At 44.5% G+C, this 21,055-nt stretch overlaps 1 protein-coding gene across 2 annotated transcripts in view; it reads left to right on the top strand.

The window, feature by feature from the left end:
* Positions 1-1,654: 1,654 nt before the first annotated feature.
* The window catches only part of LOC111242870 (LIM/homeobox protein Lhx9-like), a 42,508-nt gene continuing 23,107 nt past the window's right edge, over positions 1,655-21,055 (top strand). The window contains exon 1 of one of the 2 annotated variants that reach the window (XM_022787788.2): positions 1,655-2,996. In XM_022787788.2, coding sequence (XP_022643523.1) covers positions 2,752-2,996 — 245 coding nt within the window. In that variant the 5' untranslated portion in view covers positions 1,655-2,751. The remainder of the gene's footprint in view (positions 2,997-21,055) is intronic. The other variant, XM_086990904.1, reaches the window with a different exon arrangement.

Below are 21,055 nucleotides of genomic sequence, written 5' to 3'. Positions count from 1 at the left end.
TGCAGCGAAAAATAATGGCAGAAAAAAGCCCGCCTGACTTCGGAAGTCGATGCTGTTGTTTGGGCTATGGTACCCTTCTTCAACCGTGACCATGCGAGCTGTTCAATGGTTGAGTCAACGCTCATTGGCCTTTAATACAAAGAGGCGAATAAACTTATAAACAGGCTCTTTTTCATTTCTCTTATACTGAGTGGGTCCTTTAGTTTTTGCAGAGACGCTTCCATTCATTTAGAAGTCTCTAATTGCGTCCGTCAGATTTCGTACGATAGTGTTTGCTTCTCGTAACCCAGCAAAACGATCTATGAAGCATTCGGAGGCCTAATAATAATCTTATCGAGCAATATTGTCTAGAGTTTATTTTTTATTATGTCGCACCCGCTGTTTTCCTTCTGTGTCTCAGTCTCGTTTTGTCTTCACATTATTCCGCACGCGCGCTGCCCTTGCCTGTCAGTATCCGCTTCAGTGGGTTAAAATACGTTTCGCCCCATTCCATATCTGTGATACTCTGCGTCATGTACTTTACAGTGTGTGATGCCACCGGTTCTTCTTGAGGTTGACATCTACAGTTGAAACGGGCATTTTTGTCTATTTCTCGCCCTTTTCTTTTTGTTTACATTCTTTGTTCATGAATAGCAGACCCCCTCCCCGGGCTTGAAGCATACGTACATAGGCACACACGCACACGCATACATAAATTGACGAGCACAGCGACGTGCGAATGGACGCTCAGATAAACGAACGGACGGATGGAAACGTATAGTACATGGTGCTGTATAGTATTAATAGTAAACATCATAGTAGTTGACTGTTTTGGATCCCTCACATGGTGCAGTACCATATGCGACGATTGTGGCACTGACAGATGGCTATTGCACCAAGCCGTGCGATAACACATCTTTCTCTCTTTCCGTTTCTGCTGCTGCTGCTGCTGCTGCTGCTGCTATCAGCACCATCATTATAATCATCATTATCGCCGTCACCGTGGACAGAATCATCATCCTTGTGGAAGGAACAGAAGCGGCAGTAATAACAACAGGCATTGCCAACGCTATCATCAGCATCACAACCATCATGACCATCGTCATGACCGTCAGTTTCACCTTTGTACTGAGGCAAAGACAGCGGAGCAGCCCCAGTTGCAGCAGTAACAACAACAACGACGACGTCGCTAGCGGCGCCGGTAGCCGCGGTCGGTTAGTTGCAGTACTACCAGCAGGACTCGCGGCCGTGGTGGTCGATGGTGACGCCAATGAATTTTCCTCGACAAAGAGAGCGAGATCTGTCCCCTCTTTTTGTTCGCGTTCCGCGCTTTCTTCTATTCCGCTCGCCCCTTTCATCCTCCTGTTCCATGCCTCCACCCCACCACTAGCACTACGAACAGTATTGCCACCATCCGTACGATTACCCCCTGCCACTCACAAGCCCCCCCACTGCCGCTCTTCCCCTTTTCGTGGCTGTTTCGATTACCAGCGCGTCCTCGGCGGCCAATCGTCTTTGAGGGACTGCACAAACTGGGCGGAGCGCGAGCCGGCGTTCGGTCACTCCATCGACGGCCAATGAGCGACGAACGAGGCGGGGCCAAAGCGTCGTGGTGGCGCTACTGCTGCGGCCGGTGCTGCGGCCTTCTCCTGACTACTGACTACTTCTGGCCGGACTACACCGCGCGCAAGTGAGCGAACGAGCGAGTGAGCACAATCTGTGTATTGGCATCAGTCAGTGCCGTGGATCTGTGTGTCTTTCTCTTTGTCCGTCTATCTATTCGTGCGTGTGCATCAATGCGTATAGCTGCTCGATGTTGAGGCAACACTATTGCAACTGTGTGTCCTTTGTAGCTGCTGGACTAAGCAGGACAGGGCGGCAGCGGCCGTTCGACGCTGGCTGGCTGGCTGACGTGCGTGTCTGCCGATCTGACTGACCGAATGACAGGCCGGCCGGCCGGCTGGCTGGCTATTTGTTTCACTCAGTGACGATACTGCTTCTCGCCTGTGTTGCTCGTCGCGATGTGCCTGTCTGTCTGTGCTGCGTATGTAAATAACAAGTTGCCACCTAGGTTAGTTGTTGTCGTCGGCGACGTGAAAGTTACCGCCATCGAAGCTGACAGCGTCTAAAAGCGATCGTCCTGGCAATTGCTAGCCGATGTTGAAGTGATGTGTACAACGACAGAGCATGTGCGAATAATATGTCAACATTTTGTGAGAATGAATTTAAACGTATTAAGCAGTAGTCGCGAGCAGAGTAACGTCGAGCAGGTAAACCAACGAGCAGCGACGAATAGTAAACCAGAGAGGGAGCTGTATTGTGAGTGTTCTTGCCTGGCATTGCTCTAGTTGAAAATTTTACGTTTCTCAAGTACGAAAACTTCGTCTACGAGGCTCACTTATACGAAGATATTGAAGCTCGTACAATCTGTGCAAGCGTGTAACGTCGGCTGCCATCAACCGCCAATGGCATCTGTGAGAAAACCTAATATGTTAATGTAGATACGTCCAGTCAATCTGTAGGTGTGGATAGAAAGATATTGGATCATCGTGTGATCGATCACTGCTCGCGAGTGCGTTGGAAGACACGTCGACGGTTATCGAACTGCGACTTAATGAAATCGTCACTGTGACACAAAACTCTACTCGTGTGGCGTGTGAACGAGGACCTGTGTCCTACTGGCCGGAACCGTTGTTCGCCGGACTAGACAATCTGGCCGGTAGGACTAACAAGCGCGACAAAGATCGTGAAAAAATTTTGCCGTTCGTCAAGATGCCTATTATGGAAACGTCCTCTAGCGAGATGTCGGGATCTTCATCGCCCGGCGTCGGGGGACCCGCTAACAAACAGTGCTATGGCTGTGGATCGCATATTCACGATCGTTTTTATCTGCTTGCAGCAGAACGTCAATGGCACACGAGCTGCCTGCGTTGCAGCCATTGTAAGATACATCTGGATAACGAGTTGAGCTGTTTCGCGCGTTCAGGAGCAATCTATTGCAAGGAGGACTACTATAGGTGAGCGCCACAAATGATAAAGTAGCTTATCACTAGCATCTGGCATATATGTAGATATAATATGGAGTTTATTAGGTAGCGCATGCATACCCCAATGTTCTTAAGCTAATTACTCTATAGAATTCGAAATTGTTTTCGAGATCAGCAACCACTTGCGACTATATGATTCAAACTATTGCGTATCCAACAATGTGATCACAGATCGTTCCCACGATAGCAGTTACCCCCATCATGCTCGGCAAATATTTACGGTCATATTTCGAAGTCGGCGTACGTAAGTAGCTAGACTTCCCATCTCTCTAACGTGCGCGCGGTATAATCCGCTTGAACCATGAACATATCGATCGGCGGGTAGACAGGGTGCGGTTGGTACGATTTACGAAAGCTACCCTTCGTCTAGCTGAGAAAAATTTTAACTGAAAAGGAAGTCTTAAAGATGCGATAATGCTCCCGAGGAGTCGAAAAATCCTCAGCCAGCAATGGCACCCGCTGTTATTCCTCAGCGGGCGGACACTTAAGCAAATGCACGACGGTCGCGATAGTTTGATCCAAGTTACCACACATTTACTGATCATGACAAAAAGATCAGGTTTTGGTTAGACAGAAGATCTTTTCGTGTTTGAGTTTTAAGTGTACTGAAACAGCAGATAATCTTATTTCGTACTGTTATAGAATACGTTAATGTAGATTTGAGGGACTAGCCACGATTAATGGCCAGATCTGATTATTTTTACAACGAATTTCGAAAATTCGATCAAAGTTCTGCCGATAGTGACCGCCAGTGATTAGCAAACTTTAACTCGAACTTAAACTCGAAACACGAAAAGCAATGTCGTTCAGACAAACAACAAACAGTCAAACGACGGACTTCTATGCAACTGGTGACGTAAATTCAGGAAAGTTTAATTTTTCATAACAGTCATGTGAGTAAGGCATGCCCATTTCGTTGGTTACAAATACTCGGTATTGATCAGCCCTTCCGGGTACCTCGTTTCCAAGACTTTTCAAACGGTGCACTGTTTACTATATATTTCGTGTTTAGAGACGGCAAAAGCTATTCAAAGAAGTGCAGCTCTTCACAGAAAGGACAACACCATACTCAGTCTTCACTTGAAGTTCCCCCAAAACAGCGAGGGAAGTCTAACCTGAGTTTATAAGCCTGCTTCAGAACACTGAACCTTTAATAAAGCGCCTACGATAACTATTTTTGCGTTACAATGTCCCGCGTTTGTGTACGCACGAACCGAAAACGATTTATTTTTGTCTGAAAAAACTATTGGTGGAAAATCAGAAAGGATGCATAGTGGAAATAATGGTTACTCTTCGAAGAATACAAAACAGGCCATTTTCGTGTTGATATGCAGCCAAACAAGTTGTTTAAGCTCAGTTAGATTAGGATAGTGAAATGTACGTTAATATAAATAGGACAAACTATGGTGAGTGCTGACGCAATATCTAATGTCGCCGGTACCAGAATGGGCCTGTCGGACGTGTATTTATTTTCTGTTCTGAGTGTTCGGGAGCTTCCGCTTCGTAGCCTAGATAGGACGGCTCTGACGATGATGATAAAAATCTGCTTGATAGCCTCAGCTAAGGCCACGAACAAGACAGTAGTGTATGATACTTACGACTTCGAAGAGGTTATCGGAGGGGCACATCAACATGTCGACACCAGCCAGCGGTACTGTTATAGCAATGTGCCAACAAGAAAACCCTCAAGAGAAAGACCGTTGAGGATTTGCCTTAGATGGAGCGTCAACCACATGTTGTTGTTGTTGTTGCGATGGTTCCAGAAGGCGAGTTCATAAATTCAAGCGATGCGTCACATATTAAATAGACCACTAGCCTAGGTTGTTACATGTAACTTGCAATTAATTATATGTGAACCGTATGTAGAACACTACATACGGGTATTTAATCGCTTTAATATGATTTGTTATTGCTTACACGAATAATAGGAATTTGTGACGCGTGACCAGTGGTTGGTCCCATCAATGTTTATTTGGGGAAAAACTTGTATCGGATAGATGAAATTGCACCGTGTTTTTAACGATTTTACCAACAACTTGCGACTAGCATTTATGTTCTAGTGAAAGTTCTTTATGTAAAAGCACCGGGCCGTAATTCAGGACGGATTTTTGTCTGAATTTCACTAGGATGCATTTCATGTCCCTTTGTTAAGCAATTTACAGATGACGCTAAGCGTGTCATTGTGCGTAGACTGGGTTCGGATTGCTCCATTGTTTTTGTTGTCTTCTAGTGTGGTGTCGGCGTTTCGGTAAGCCTTAATCGCGGGTCCCTTTGTTTGGGACACTATGATTGGGCTCCTGCGACAAAAAAAAAAACCGCCGCTACAAGTATCTCTTAGGATGCATAGAAACACATTCACCCTCTCGGTACACATCCGTGTACCGTAAATACACAGCACTGAACATTACAGATTTAGATGGTAGCATTAGAAAGAGGCAATGTTGAGGTTCGCTCGTATCGTCACGCGATCAGCGCTGCGCACTTCGAAGTGCTGGAAATTGTCTTTGTTTGTTAACTATGTGACATTGTTGCCCGCCTGTCATCTCCTGACCAATATATCGCACAAATAATAGAACGCTGATAGGTAATTCATGGAATCATTATATTGATTATCGGTTATTACTCAGATCGGGTAATGTTACTTTTGTACGAAATGAGATTTTTTTTTTATTTCTTCAAGATTTACCACTGACGGCGACTAAGACTCGTCACAAAACGGACTTAAAATAGGGACCCGGACACAGTCCTGAATGTTATCTCTACTTATTGCTAAAATGAGTAGCAACCAGATTTGCTTATAGCTATGCTTTGGAGAAATCGTTTGTTGGAATTATTACACGTTGTTTCACGTCACTCGGTCAAATCAATAAGGAAGGCACCGACTTTCTCAAGATACATGTGACCTTATAGAATATACCCTATTGATGATACGCATTTGTCAAAATATAGGTATATATATCCATATACCTATATATAGTGTTCTGGATGACAGGACAACGCACCGTTCATAACACGCGTTCATCTACGCCCTGTGTTCTGTGTAATTTGTCGGTGGTGAACAGAATTATAAATATTTAGTGCTTTGTGGGTCCACATGAAGGTGGATCATCAGTCAAGGTGGACGAGATGGTCGTATCTGTCGGTAAAAGGGGGTGTTGAAATTCTTAGAAGGGTGAACGGCTATCATCAACATCAGCAACAGTTGGGATGCGAAATAGGGTGCGAGGAAAGTAAGTTGTATGCCACGAGACCCGTCATCATCATCGTCGTCACGTTCATGATTCGCCATAAACTTTGCCGAGCTTGCTTGTTTTATGTGGCTCGTGCAGCGAGCCGTATTTGTGAGCCCCTTGTCTTACTGACTGATCAGCATTAAGCTTTTGTCAGTCTAAATGAACTGTGCAATCCAGCTAGTCTCATGGTGATCTTGCTATTTCCTAACCAGCAAGAATGGCAGTGGGGAAGATCGTCAGTGTGCCGCGGGGAAGGGGGGACACAGGGAGGAGCAAGGCGGCTTTTCCTTCTCGTGCCAATGGTCTGTGTTGCAGCTTATTCGTCCGACTGGCTACGGACGAAGCAAAGCGTTTCGTCGATGGTCACGTCACAGACCAGGAGTCCCGACAGCTAACCAGAAAGTCAATGACTCACTCAGCTTTTCAGTAGGCCAATTTCTTGGCGACAACTGCATACGCCTGCAGCAATAAAACGACGGCATCAATACAATGTCTATTACCTGCGCCATGAAGCAATAGCGGTAGCATTATTATAGTATTCGGTGAAGCTCTATTAACGATTACCATCAGTATCATCATGAGACACCAGAGCGTCAACAGGGGCACTCAAAACAGCAGCATTGTCGAGTGCGGCGGCGTCGCGTTTTATCGTGGCAGTGGCTATCGCTGATACACACAAATAGCAGGTGTACTAGAAATGTAATAGCCCTAGTTACAATAACAGAGGTGGAGACACATCGTGAGCGACCGTTATTGTTACACGTGGAAGCACGCACATGTACACAGAGCGCACATCTGCGGCGGTGACGGTCGCATTGTTCGTGGTTGTTACGATTCGGCCGGAGAGCGACTTCGGCTTCGGACGTCGCGATTGTTGGCTTTCAGTCGTTTGTTGTCACTGTCTGAATGTCACCAGTGGTTACGAAAACGATAGCGACGGCGGCCGCAAAGACGACGTTGACTGCGTTGTTATTGTCTCAGCTTATCAGGGTAGTCGGCTTACCTCTGCCGCGACCCCCTTCTATTCTTGACTTGAAGTGCCGAACATAAACGGAGAAGGTCCTCTATGATGACAAGGTAACAACGACTAGTAGCTTATTGTTGTTGTCGCAGTAATTGTGGTTTCGACCCGATCACAGGCGCTGTCGTCGCCACCGGTGCCGCAGCCTTAACAGCAAAGCTGAATTGAAAGTCATCATGTGTTCTGGCGTATAGATGTTTATGTATATGAACTGGTACGTCCCGTCGCGTCCCCCCTCTCTCGCTCACTCTCCACTCCCTTCTCTATCTGTTTAGCAGCGTTTGTTCCTATGGTTTTATTTTGTCTGCGTCAATGCATCTTCTTCCCACCTTTCGATGCCTCCCCTCTCCTTCTATAATATGAACAAGTTGTTTTTATTGTTGTTGTTACTTAATGTTTCTGCAGTCGCCATAGGCAGGTGAGTTGTCGCCGTCGCTGTTCAGGGAACTGGCCGGTGCGAGAACGCTGCGTGTTTACGGGTATATTTATTACAATTCACTGTTATTCAATCATATAAGCATCAGCCAGCAAAGTAAGTTAGCGCTAGAAAGCACTAGTTGTGGTGCACAGAGTGATATATATATATCACTCTGTTGTGATCAATATATACTGATCACCGCAAGCAACGGCAAGGTTAAACGAGGTGAAAGCATTAGTGTTTTTTTTTAAATTTTGCCAGATCATTTTATTCATACGTGAAAAATTAATCTGCTGTAGATCGGGTAGCTAATCAGTTATCTAAGATTCGGTTCGGAGTGCTTGAAAAGCCACGCATCTGGTTTTCATTCCTTCAATCGGATATCTGAAAGGGCTGCCAATCTCAGATTTAGAGGAAGAAACATAGGCGGACCAGTTTATCGAATAGCGATTGTTGAATATATATATATATTTTTTTCGCTCGGCCATTATTTTATTGCGTGTTTTTACTGAATGATCCGGTAAAAAAAAATAAGCATATTGCCTTTTACTCGGTTGCGCAGTATAACCGGTCAGCGTCAGACCAAAGCTGGCTTCCGACTGAAGGTAGCCAGCTGCCCGATACGATAGCGGGAACCCGATGCCACTATGGTTCTTACCAATGTCTGCGGCGACAATTTTCTATCTCTGCAGCGTCAGAGCAATCAGGCGTAGACAGACCCAGATGACAATCTCGCATAATACAACTATCAGCACCACGAAATAAAGATGATCGATCGGACACCATATACACGTATATTCCCATACACAGTTACTCTCTCGTTGACTTGCCTACTAGAATACCAAGCACAATACACACACACACATACACTGTACACAATTGCCGGGGTATATGTATACATTATATGAAAATACTCTAAACTTACACGCAGCACAAGATAATCAACAATCTTTCAAGTCTGAATATGAAAAAAAGATAAATGCGCACAACTAAATAAGCCATTGAGAGGATGAGTATTTCCTATAACACAAATAGCATAATAATAGTAATGATAATAGGAATATCTTTTATATATTAACTAGATAACTCAGAAAGAAGCACAGCCGTAGTCAAGCCGGGAATCGAACATGGTTTCGGTGATGTTGTTGTCTTGGTCGAACTTCGCACTAGTTTGTTTAGAACGAAAGGAGAACGAGGAATTGCGTGGACACTGGAAGTCCCGTTTTTTTCGACAAATCTTAGATAACCATTTTGATACAGTATCTAAGGGGTCAAACCCTCTAACGGAAATCTGTATGTTTGAGGAATGGTATGATCCCTTTTCATCGTACGTTCCAATGCATGTTGCTTTGACCTCTAGGAAGGAGCCAACATACGTTATCTAAGAAGAAACCAATAAAAAGATGGTCAGTGGATATGGCCATCATCAATGCGCCTTGTTTCATAGATAGGTATCGTCCGGGCATTTTGGGATGTACAATGTTAATGGAGCTGGTTAAGTTAAATGTGCTAGCCTAGACCGGTTAGCACTTCGGCAATGTAATGCATCCCCCGATGGGGCATCGTACGTCGGTTTGTCTTTCAGTGCTTGGTCTAAGAGGTCTTCTCATCCGCGACGAATGCCCAGCTTATCTATCTTGGCATGACCCGACTCGCGGATTCCCCAATATGATGGCATCGCTTTACGTCTCACGGTACGGACGGGGCATCTGATGACGGACGGATGTCGGCGGCGACTTTGTCCACGTCTAACCATGTTTTGCCCGTGCGCAACCTGACAGCAGACGACAGCTAATCAGCATCGACAACATTCTAAGTCAGTATCCAGTAGCAGCGTCTCATGATAGACAGACAGACAGACAGGCAGACAGACAGACAGACAGTGGACTCCGACGGCGGTCATGGCAGCTACGCCACTGTAACAGATAACCAGAAGGCACGTACCGTTCGGATCCTCCCAAAGGCAGCATCCTATCAGCTGTGAAGGTGGTCTCAATTGTTGCCTCTCGTCGATACATACCCGGCAAATATATTTATCATAGAAATCTTGATAGAACGGTGGGACAGTTACATTTTCATGTTGTGATTGAAGTATAGGCTTCTAGGGGGTCGACAAGGCGGCTTGGACGGCCAAGCTTCTTGCTCAAAGAGGTCTGGAGCCGCTGCTTTAAGTCCTGTCAGCGACATATACTTCAAAACTTGTGAGAATAAAGAAACTTCTTCTAAAGGCTTCTAGAAGTATTGCGTAGGGTCATCGTTGCTTTACGCTATACCACCTACAACTTCTAATTTGTACGATGTACAATTCTCTTTATTCAAAGAGATTCTATTGGGTGTGTCGCTTGCGGAACATGAAGCAGTGACCTCTGCTAAACATAATCAGAAAAAACAGGGTAGTTTTTAGGTAGAACCATTCATCTAAACCAAAACCCAATTATCCAAGTAGAGCCTATTCCGAAAGTACCTCGTTAAGGAACTTGGCTTTTCTCGTGTCACTAGGTTGTGCTTATAGCTTTTTAATGAAATATTATTAATTAATTAATGCTTTCGTTACATTCCGGCATTGTATTAATCAATCTTTATTTCGATCAATCTTTCATCAATATTTAAATAAAGTCACTAATTAAAAAATAAATATTTTTTTTTAGAATTCGTAGTATGATGTCAAGTAGTAAAGTAATACTACCGAAATATTTGCAAACATTATCATTTGAAAAACATTTTTTTGGGTTAAGCGCCCGATCGGATTGGAAAAAGGGTTTTGGTTTGATTGAAAAGTATCTATTTCGGTCTAAGGTGCGTTCGTCTTAAGCTGAAAGTTGTATGTTTTCGTAATAAGGCAGTAATCGCATGATTTCAGACATGCTCTTTAATTAATGAGGCCATCTCAACGAACGTTGCATTAGGCAGTAGCAATATTAGTATTTAAAAATTCAATACAGTACCTATATGCTGCGTATAATATATACTTTTGCACGCAAAAGACTTCTTCACTGCTGTCATCGAGCCTAGCGGCTCCCATAAATGAATTTCTATCGTTGTTGCTATCCATTTAGCGGACGGCTACTTGAATGGCGCGTGCGTCACACGTTGCTTTCGATGCTCTCCTCCGCCTGTTTAAGGCTTCTGTCTTCCTCTCACTCTGTCCGTCCGTCCGTTTGTCCGTCTGTCCGTCCGTCCGTCCGTCCGTCCGTCCGTCTGTCTGTCCGTCTGTCTGTCTGTCTGTCTGTCTGTTTGTCGACTTTTGATATGTGTCGTAGTAGCGGTCTTGCTTCTGCTGTTATGCCAGCTTTCCCTTCTTGCTTCGTTTGCGCCAATTAAGATCTTCTGTGCAACATCCGTCTCCGTCAAGCTGTCCAACGTTTCACTGTGGCATAGCAATCGTTGTACGACAAAAAAAACAACGATAGAAATCCATATATATATACATAGATGAATGTGTGTGTGTGTGTTAAATGAAGAAGGACGGTGGGCGCAACGAGTCTTCTCTTTCCGTTTGTGCCCGGATTTGAGACACTTCTCTTCATTACGGAATAGTGTTATCGCGACATAACTCACTGACATCGGCACCCGCCGATCTGCAACAAACGCTGCGCGCCGACTAAACAACAGCAGTAGGCCGACATGGCCGATGGAAAAAGAAAGAGCAGAAGGCAGAGATGCTTCTTTTTTCATCTTAGTTTGCTTAAGTTGCTCATATTTTAGCAGCTAAACAGGGCCTGAGAAATAGAGAGATCCAAATAGAAAAAAAGAAAGCCTACTCAAAGTGACGCCGGCAGCAACAGCAGCAGCTGTAGTAAGAGCAGCGACAGGCAAAAAAATAAATGATCTCAGACGGGTCATAAGTTTTGCTTAACTTCATTCATCCGCTCATCCAGACGTTCTCATTAGAAAGCTTCGATGTTTGGCTTTTCGATTGGTTCCTTTGTTGCTAGTTTGGCTGACTCATTTAGTTTCTTCGTTGACTTTGATTTTGGCAATCGATGTATTAATAGCAGACGAACATTTTCTCGCGTATTGCCAGCTATCGTCATTTCACTATTATCGCCCTTTAGATAACGCAGCTGCTAAATTCGCGTTCCTCCAACTGAGCGACATCTACACTCACACCATGATACTCAGATAAACAGGCAGAACTTCGCATAACACGCGCACGGCCAAGAAAACGAGTGACGCGTCCAGCAGTCGTTTACAAGGTAGACGGCCGACAAAGGCAGCTTGCTAGAGCGAACTCGGAGTACGTCAGAGAAAACGCTTCGAGCAGCGGAAACGGAACTGAATTAAATACGAGAGTTTGTTTGTCGTATACTTAAACGTCAGCGATAAACGTAACCTATCTTCATTCTGATACACTTGTTGGTTACGGTCGAGTGGACCTGCCAAGTCTCGAATTCGCCTGTTTAGTAACAGAATCCAGGCAAAAAAGAAACGATACTATGAGCCAATAAATTCTACGTCGCTCTTTATCTTGCGAGAGCGTGCGGGATCAAATCGAAATGGCCGCCGACTAAGGCGTATGGACGTTCACGTTGGCATCGATTACGTCCTAATTGCTTATCAATATGCAAGCGGAAACATTTTATATTACAGGCCAGTTTCGTAAGCGACTCTTGTCGATGGAAAACAAGCACAGCGCTAAACGTGCCTACCCAATGCCAAAGATCCAAATATAAAGGCGTCAAAAAAAAAAAGATGAAACGGAAAACGCAGCTAAACCATACGATGCATATACAGCCATATGGTGATACGCACGTCGAAAAGCCGGCTCTGCCCTATTGCTTTTAGTACCACCAGTACGCCTTACCAAAAATAAACGTCATCAAGCGAAAGTGTATATTGCAAGTGAGTACTGCAAACGAATCTACATATATCTGCCTGTAAATTCGTAGTTTTGTATCACTGCTTAAGACTTGCGACACATCCAATGATAGAATTCGGACTTCTTTCTTTCGGGCTCAACTGTTCAAGACAGCCTTGCTTGGACTAATGCTTGATCGATCCTAAAAGCAATAGGCACAAAGGCTAAATATTATTCAGTAGGACAATTGTTTAATAGGATTAGTTAGAGAGAGGCGTGAAGAAAGCAACTGCAAATGAATTTACTATATCATCTATGTTTCTGTCAACGTCTGGTAGTTCTTATCGACCCAGTTGGGAGCAGCTTGTTTCATTATTGAGGGACAATAGCAGGACATTTTCTATGTGGGCGGGCAAGAAGGACTTTCAGCATGCAAAAAGAATAATGTATTGCATGTATGCGTCAGTCTACCGATGTAACTCGTACACCTTTCGTTTCATCTATTACTACTGACAGAAAACTACGATTGTTTAATAAAAATACTACCATTATTAGTGGGCTTAAAAGTCGGAGATTTAACTGGCTACAGTTTATAGATGTTATCTACTTGGAGCGAAGGGCTGATAACAATAATCGTTGCTAACATTATGATAAACAAACGAATCTTTTATCGTGCACGACCCTACTAACATTCGCATTCGTGTTATACTTGTTAATGGCGTGCCCATCTAGAGAATATACGAAACGCTGCCTGCGAGGATTGTTAGGCTTTGATTTATGAGCCTGACCGAAGTAATTGGTAATATTTTATTACCGATTCGAACATTTACTGGGCAAGCCAAGCGCCAAATTCGAATCCGATCATTTTGCTGTCTCTACATTTTCGTGTAGATAAGCACCTTGCCAGTGCAGCATGGCATTGTATGTTGATAAAGATCTCTATCTATTGTCCTATAATCTATAAGGATAACAGGAAGAACATTTGCGGTTCTCATACACGACATCCTGTACCTTACTTATTTACTATGTCATATTTCGCAAACAGCTTTGTGTGCGTTTGGTACCAAATGAAAAAGTGACCTGGTCGTAACTGTGCACTACTCACTATCATACAGCCTGTAAGTTGTCACACGGCCTTTGTGGAGACATCGTGCATCTCGCGAGTCGTCCCCCAGGTTAGGTTCACAAAAAGAACTTGTAGGAAACTTCTACTGCGACCGAGCAATTACGAATCAAGCGTACCATCTTGTGCTTTTAGAATTTAATTCGCTTCCACGTTGTCGAGCTTATACTGTAGGCTGTTATATTTTCAATATATCCCTATTGTATTCGATCGGCGGCTTTAAGACACGCTGATCCATCGTGCGCCGGAACTTTTATCACGCACAACTGAGGCAAGATATTATCCGCAGCTACGAAAAGACTGACCTACGTAATCAACTAGGGCTACGTAAATGATAATTTATTTCTTATTATAAGCAATACTTGCATTCATGACAACGTTCTTGTCGACGCCTAAACCAACTGTTCACCATCCGGACCAATACAACGATTACTTGAAGTGAAAAGGCCATCTTTGTGTTTGTTACTCATCATGATATCTTTTGCCTTGTTTGTCGATGCTGCTGCTGCTGCTGCTATATGCGTTCCACGAAAACCACGAACATTTTCCGAGAGGTAACAGGTGCAGGTTTGTGTCCTGTGCAGTTTTCCTTTTGCGAGTTCGTTCTGGATTTGTCACCAGCCTATGCTTGTATCTGTATCTCTATTTCCTCGTTCGTGTTTTCAACTCAGGAAACGCGTATTGTGATAGGCTGTGCCTAACTTTTAAGTATTTTCGGTACGATCGGTGAGATCACTTGAGGCCACAATAATCCGTCATATTACCTTTATTGTCATTATTTGCGCGTTTGTCTTCCTGTGTGCTACGTTTAGCGTTATATCGTATATACAGCCACTTGGCAATTTAACTAGACCATGTCGCTACATTGATACTGATAAGCTTCACTGGACGACGCGCACCATTTTCACTCATTCGTTCTTGCGGGGCTCTTGGCTTGCTTGGAATATCTCTTAGGGTACAAAAAAAAAAACTGATCTACTTCGGTTCCAGTGCATCTTGGTCAGAAGATCCATTGGAAGCTGATATCGTGTAGATTCGATAGGTAAAAACTGGGTGCCATAAACGTATTAGACTTAGCCCATGGAAGCGGAAACGTTGCTAATTCACGTTCAAGTTGAACCATATCGTACTAATATATACTTGCGCTGGCTCTGTATATAAATTCGAAGATGACATGAATATGTTCGTGTGCAATTGTATGGCACAACCTAATTTCTATTATTATTAAGCCGTGGGAAAAATCGTTATCCTCTGCTATTTTAATGGTCGTTGCCAGTTATAGTCTTACTGATTCTGTTGCTATACTCGTCAACAGATCTTCAGCAAAGAAAGTAAAGAATACTTAACTAATTAAATGAAATAAGAATGCACACGGTTATGTGTTCGCTCAAAAAAGAAGAGTTGGTATATTGGTCAGTCCTGTTTCGTAGTACTCATTATGTTCGCAGTTCGAACCCGTGTCATCAGATCATATCATAAAGCTTTAAGGAGTTGCATCTGTTTTAAAAGTCGACACGTCTTTCCTCCCTGTTGAGCTCCCTCTAAGGTCAACCCCATTCTACAGTTATTAGTTCCAATTTGTTCACTGTTTTACTGTAAACTTTCTAGGACTCGTAGATCAATCTCGCTTGCTTCTGGCTGAACCTCGTTCAAATTACAGGTTCGGCCTATTTAGATTAGCAGTGTGCACCGAAGAGACAGGCCATTGTGTCCATTCTAATAGGCAACCTGCTTTAAGCACAAAACGTTTTCGATACATGCACTCTTTCAAGCTTCGAGATACTCGAAAGCGGATTCGATTGAAAACACGAAAAAAACACGATTGTCAGTGCCCTAAAGGCCGCGTTGGGAGCCGAGGGGCGGAGAGGAAGCCAAGGCAATGTCGTCTGCGTGTATCTTCGATGTCGTTTTGGTTCAGGACCAGGTCTTCCAAGAACAGCGATGCTTGTCGCACGGTCCTCTGCCGAAATTCGCCAACACGATTTTGCATTAGATCTCAGAAAAAGAGACAGCCCACATGGGCGCAGACCCTGAGGGTCAGTGTTTATCACACTCATGCTGCAGTGCTGCTAGCCAGCTGACTTCTTTGATCTACGCGTAGAAGAAGCAGGCTTGCGCCATGTTGTCATGCGGTCAGAAAGATCGAGTGAGCTCACCACGCTGATGGGCGCTCAGCTCGTCTGAATGCCACCACTATTAGTATATGTGATCAAGACGGACTCTCAGTTGCTAGCCTTCTGCTCATATAGGCGCAAATGATTTTCGCTCGATCCATAGCAAACAAGCATTTACGTATAAATGACGCGATAAACGAGGCTAGCAAGGGACTTAGAAAAAAAAACTAACAGAAAAATCGCCCTTGATTATGGAGACGAGCGATTTGTTTAGAATATTAATACCTATTTAATTGTATTCTCACTCGATAGTCAAAAGTAGCAAGTTAATTGTTATTGTTATTTTTCTAAGCCGTATAAACTTCATCACAATGACGGGCAGAATTGGCAATGGAATACGAAAAGAGACGGTATATTGTGGGATACACCACGTCGATCGAGAAGTCGTAAGCGAGAAGGACCAGAATCGTAACCTATATAACGTTCCTCCAAATAACTTTTTCTACAGGTAGAATTCATCTTGTTTAGGGGGGACCGCGCACCGACTTCCCACAGAGTCTCTGATTTATTTAGTTCTATTTTGTCGAAGAATGACAAATCAATACATCATTAATGCACACCGGACGCAGAAATAACTAGCAACCATACATGGCGATGTATATACATGTACTGTGCCTTGATAGTTTAAATCAAGTAACCACACTTTGAGCGACGTTTCCAGCTTCGACATATCCTTCAGTTTTGATTCGACGCCTCAACCGCAGGATCTCCGTTCTATGTCAGTGTCTTCGAATGTCGAGCAGTTACGTACCTGTCCCCAGATCGAGTTTCTTTGTAGATGCGGGGGTTGCACAATGAGCTTCAAGCCCCCAGATGAGACTGACTGCAGTAAAGTTTATCCCACTTCGACCCTGCGCCACCATACCGAACGTGAACTCTTAAAGCTGATGAAGGTTTTAATACCCTAGATTGTAACCTTTACCTGCCGCTAATTTGTATTGATGGCAATCCGACTCCATTTCAGTGATGCTTCAGTTGCTTGAGGTTCTATAGATGGCTTCCGAAGTCACTCATCATTAAGCCGATGAATTAATGTTGATTTATTTGATCCTAAATAAAGAACTGAACTTCAGCGGTCAAGTACTGATTCATGGTCGGGCATTGAAAACGTACGACTCGACTGAGACTCATTGTTGTATACTGATGAAATGTTTAAAATTAACTGTTGACTTTGTATCATAAGACAAACCCGGCTCTTTACCGAGGGCGTAAAATTATTCGCATGCTTTAACCCATATAAGAGTAACTCATTGACCATACAACATTTTCACTGGTACACTCATTTGGGTGGTACTTGAAAAACCGATCGAACGACCCATCGAAAACCTGTATTGGTGTTCTTTATGGAGCTCGCAAGTAGCACCCAGATGAGACGACAACTGACCCCCCGCCGCGATCAGCACCAGACACAAGACACGCCAGTCAGTGGCGTCATTTAGAAAAACGCGTGACTAGAGACCAGCACCGAATCAGGTTGCACATCTATCGCTCTTTGAAAATAGGCGCTCTCGTAAACGGATCGCTGACTCATTAGTCGAAAAGGACGACGTATAAACATGCGAGTAACAGTTCTGGAATAATTATAACACAACCAAATACCGTCAAGCTTTTTCTATTCGTTCAATTAGTTGGCCACAATCTCGGCTTCTTCCTTTTCACCAAAGGCCGAATGGACGTTACGATGAGGCCGTCATTATCCGAAGCTATTCAAACTCTGGGTGTACATTGGCCCTACAATAGCCTACGGCACATTTGTGTACGTGGGTAGGCTGGGGATCCCCGCTGTCAAATATATGTCATAGGTAGCGTTAAGTTAGTATTGCACCGGATAGTTATTCAATGACAGTCAACGTATAATACAGATCTACGAACAAAATTAGCCATATGACTTATTAATAAATCGTGTAGCGATACTGCCATCGATGATTAGGCCGTTAGCAAGAAACTTCAGTGTTTTGGTTTCGCCTCTGCACTGTAAGAACGTCATTCTGGACGATACTGACAGCGGCAGACGCAACATGGCCTTCGTGAAGGCACCATGAATAAAAATAAACCTCGTACGTTGATTCATGTGCACCTGTGGAAAAACAAAGTTCGGAGAATAGGGATAGATAGAAAACGATGCCCTCTAGAGAAAGAAGCTTGCGGGGATTAACTACGCATACATAAACGAACGACACTTCCCATAACCGCCGCCGTTTTAGCCCGCTGCTGCTGCTGCTGCTACACCGATTGTCGCAGTCAGGCGTGACAACAGAGCGGGCGGTAGCGATGGTGCATGACCAAGTCTAGGGCAACCGCTAGATTCGTAGCAGCACCAGTCAGCCCTCCCGCGTTACGTTTATCGTTTCTGATTAGAGTTCGCTTATGTGAAAGCGGAGTGGGATAACATCGTTGAGGCTACACCTTAGCGTCGAATGGCCTACACTTTGCTGCCTACCGGCTAGGGACGTTCAGGCAAGAAATGGAAAATGAATCGCAGCTCAGGTTTGGCAACGATTTTTTTAAGCGATACCGACATTAATGTAGGCAGATAGATGTCCTGCATCAGCAACTGCTGCCAGATAATCGCATCGGCCGCACGCACCCAATCCTCATCGAAACTGTCCTGCCTATTGTGAAGGAAATACAAAAAGCTTCACAGGTGATGAGGGAATGAAATCGTGAGGACAGGGTGAAATGTATCAAAACAGTGTATTTATTCACTACGACGGCCAGGGGGCCAATTGAGATGTTGTTGACTTGACGACATCGGCACCCGTTCGTCTTCGCCGCGGGCGGTCTTCTCCTCTGAGCTTCCCGATGAGAGGCCTAGCTCGGCGAATCTTCGCCCCGTAGAGAAAATGGGCTCTGTCAAAGATGGTCGGGATCGTGAAGCGCGACTCGATCAGTCGTTTGAAGGAAAGCTAGCCGAACGATGTCTTGTTCATAGCGGGACCGCATGAAGTGCACACGGCCTGTTTTTGGGTGCCTACATCAGAGCAACGATGGAATGTGGGAATCCTTGTCAACGACCACCTTTGAGATAGGGACGGGGTTAGCCTAGCGTATGATGATAAAATGCATGTGGGAATTTTTTCAAAGACCACTCAGAATAAGGCTTTTGTGTAGATGCGTGTTCGTATTGCTAACAACGATATGATCTATATTAAATATACTGTATGGTATTGTGTCATGTAAATGAAAATCACGCAAAAAGTACATAAGGCACAGGTTGACGGTCTAACGTCTTTACAGCAAATTATCGACAACATAGCCAAACATTGAGCAAGTGTTACTTCACTCTGCGCCTTTTCAAATGTTTCCCCTAGACTTCAGCAGTCTTGAGCGACACAATGAGCCGTGTAAAAAGGGCGATAGGGGGTTGGTTATGCACGTATATCTAAGGGTCCCTTGTTTCAGCGGTAGTTGCTCACCTTCAATGGTCTGGTCAGCGTGGCGCTGATGGCGGTGGCGGCACCCCATAGAGGGATTATCTCGTGAGCTTTGTTTCGACCTGTTCGGCATAAACGGATGTATCATTCTGCTTCGTTCTGTACTTGAATCAGGCAGTTGCGCATAGCCTCCTCACAAGTAGGTGCTCTACTCTCGAAGAAGTTCTGTAGGTTTTATAGGACGCCGTTTTTGCCGTCCGACACTTGTCTGCAGGCGGCTCTTGGAGAAACTTAAGGCGACTGCAACCATTCCTACTACTACTGCGAAGATATGAAGTTAGCTGTTAGTCGTCTGGCTATCTGATGACTCTACGTCTGCCTCTTCTGGCAAATCTTCAATAGATACTTCGTCGCTCCTTTCCGATATGTCGACAATACGCGCCGTCGTCTTCAGCTATTGTCCAATCGATAAGAGGTTAGCCAGCAAGCTAGCTATATATATATACATATATATATATATATATATATATATATATGTGTATATATATATATCTAAATATATATACAGAAGAATATGTTTTCCTCGAACCGCACGATGAGGGCGATTTGATGACACTTTGGCGGGAGACCTATAGAAATCTTTTTTCTATTGTCGTGTCATAAACCTCTGTTTTTTTTTTGTTATCGGAGTCGTTCGTAAGGCGTGTATTGTAGGTTCAATTCTCGTATCATTTCTACGTCGACCAAATAATTAAAACTATCACCTCAACCTATACTCCCAACGTTTCGATCGACATAGACAGTATATATATATATATATATGCACCTTATTACTACCATTGAATCACTATTACAATTTTCACAGTAGGATAATGGAGTGACTGGTCATTTAAGTCTGTCTCTGCCCATTGGCTGGGTAAGGAACTGAAGCTCAAGCAATTATGGCGAAAAGACAGAGGGTAATTCTGTCGTTAGCACGACAGCGGCTGCAGGATCGATATCGCTTTGCACCGGTCATCCGTGGCATCATTGATACCTATACATGTATTATACAGCCGATTTTAGGTGACGCTCGGTGAATACTGAAGAACACTGGAATAGCAGCGACGTTATGAAGAGACCGGTGTCGCGAACACCTGCACCTTTCATTTTTAAATCTTGGGAGTTTTTTTTTTTTCGCCCTAAATGTGGACGATTTTGACGCTTGTATAATTCGAGACGAGCCAGCAATCTTCAATGTTTTTGAACACTAACAACTATCGGAACGACCTGACGGCAATTTGCGCTTCCCCCTGTCTATGGACAGACGGTTGTGTTAGTGTAACGTAAACGTGTATGCGCGTGCATTTGCATGTGGCCAATCAGACTGACCAAATCTCTATCGGGACGCTGTGTATGTCTGCGTGCGTGTGTGTGTGACGTCGAGACTTTATCGGGCATGGGTAGCCCGGTGCACGCGCTCGGCCAGAACCGCGTGATCTCGACAATGTGAGCCTTTCTCGTTTTCATTCGACAAAGAACACTCTCAGCGGCAGACATATCGGTCAAGCAAAGCAGGGAGCTGTTTTGTGGGACAGATTCGATAGATGAACGCCATGAACGGTTGGTCGCCGGTGTCGAAGTTCCTCGGGTGTCCGACCCCCGAGCGACCAAACAGACCCCTGCGACCACGCGCCAATCCACCCGATCGGCCCTCGTCCACAGGGCAGATGATATTGAGCTAGCAGCAGCAGCAGCAGCAGCAGCAGTGTCCGACCAGTAGGGCAGCCCACAAGCGTCGAAGGTCCTGAAAGCAACCACCTGTGAAAGCGTTTACAGAAACGCCAGCGGGTTGAATGCTGCCGCTGATGGCGACACAGAGCGACAGAAGCTACGTCGTGAAACAACT

This window comes from Varroa destructor, unplaced genomic scaffold (assembly GCF_002443255.2).
Source record: "Varroa destructor unplaced genomic scaffold, Vdes_3.0 BEIS01000001.1, whole genome shotgun sequence".
Lineage (NCBI taxonomy): Eukaryota > Metazoa > Arthropoda > Arachnida > Mesostigmata > Varroidae > Varroa > Varroa destructor.
This window is presented reverse-complemented; position numbering and strand designations above follow the sequence as displayed.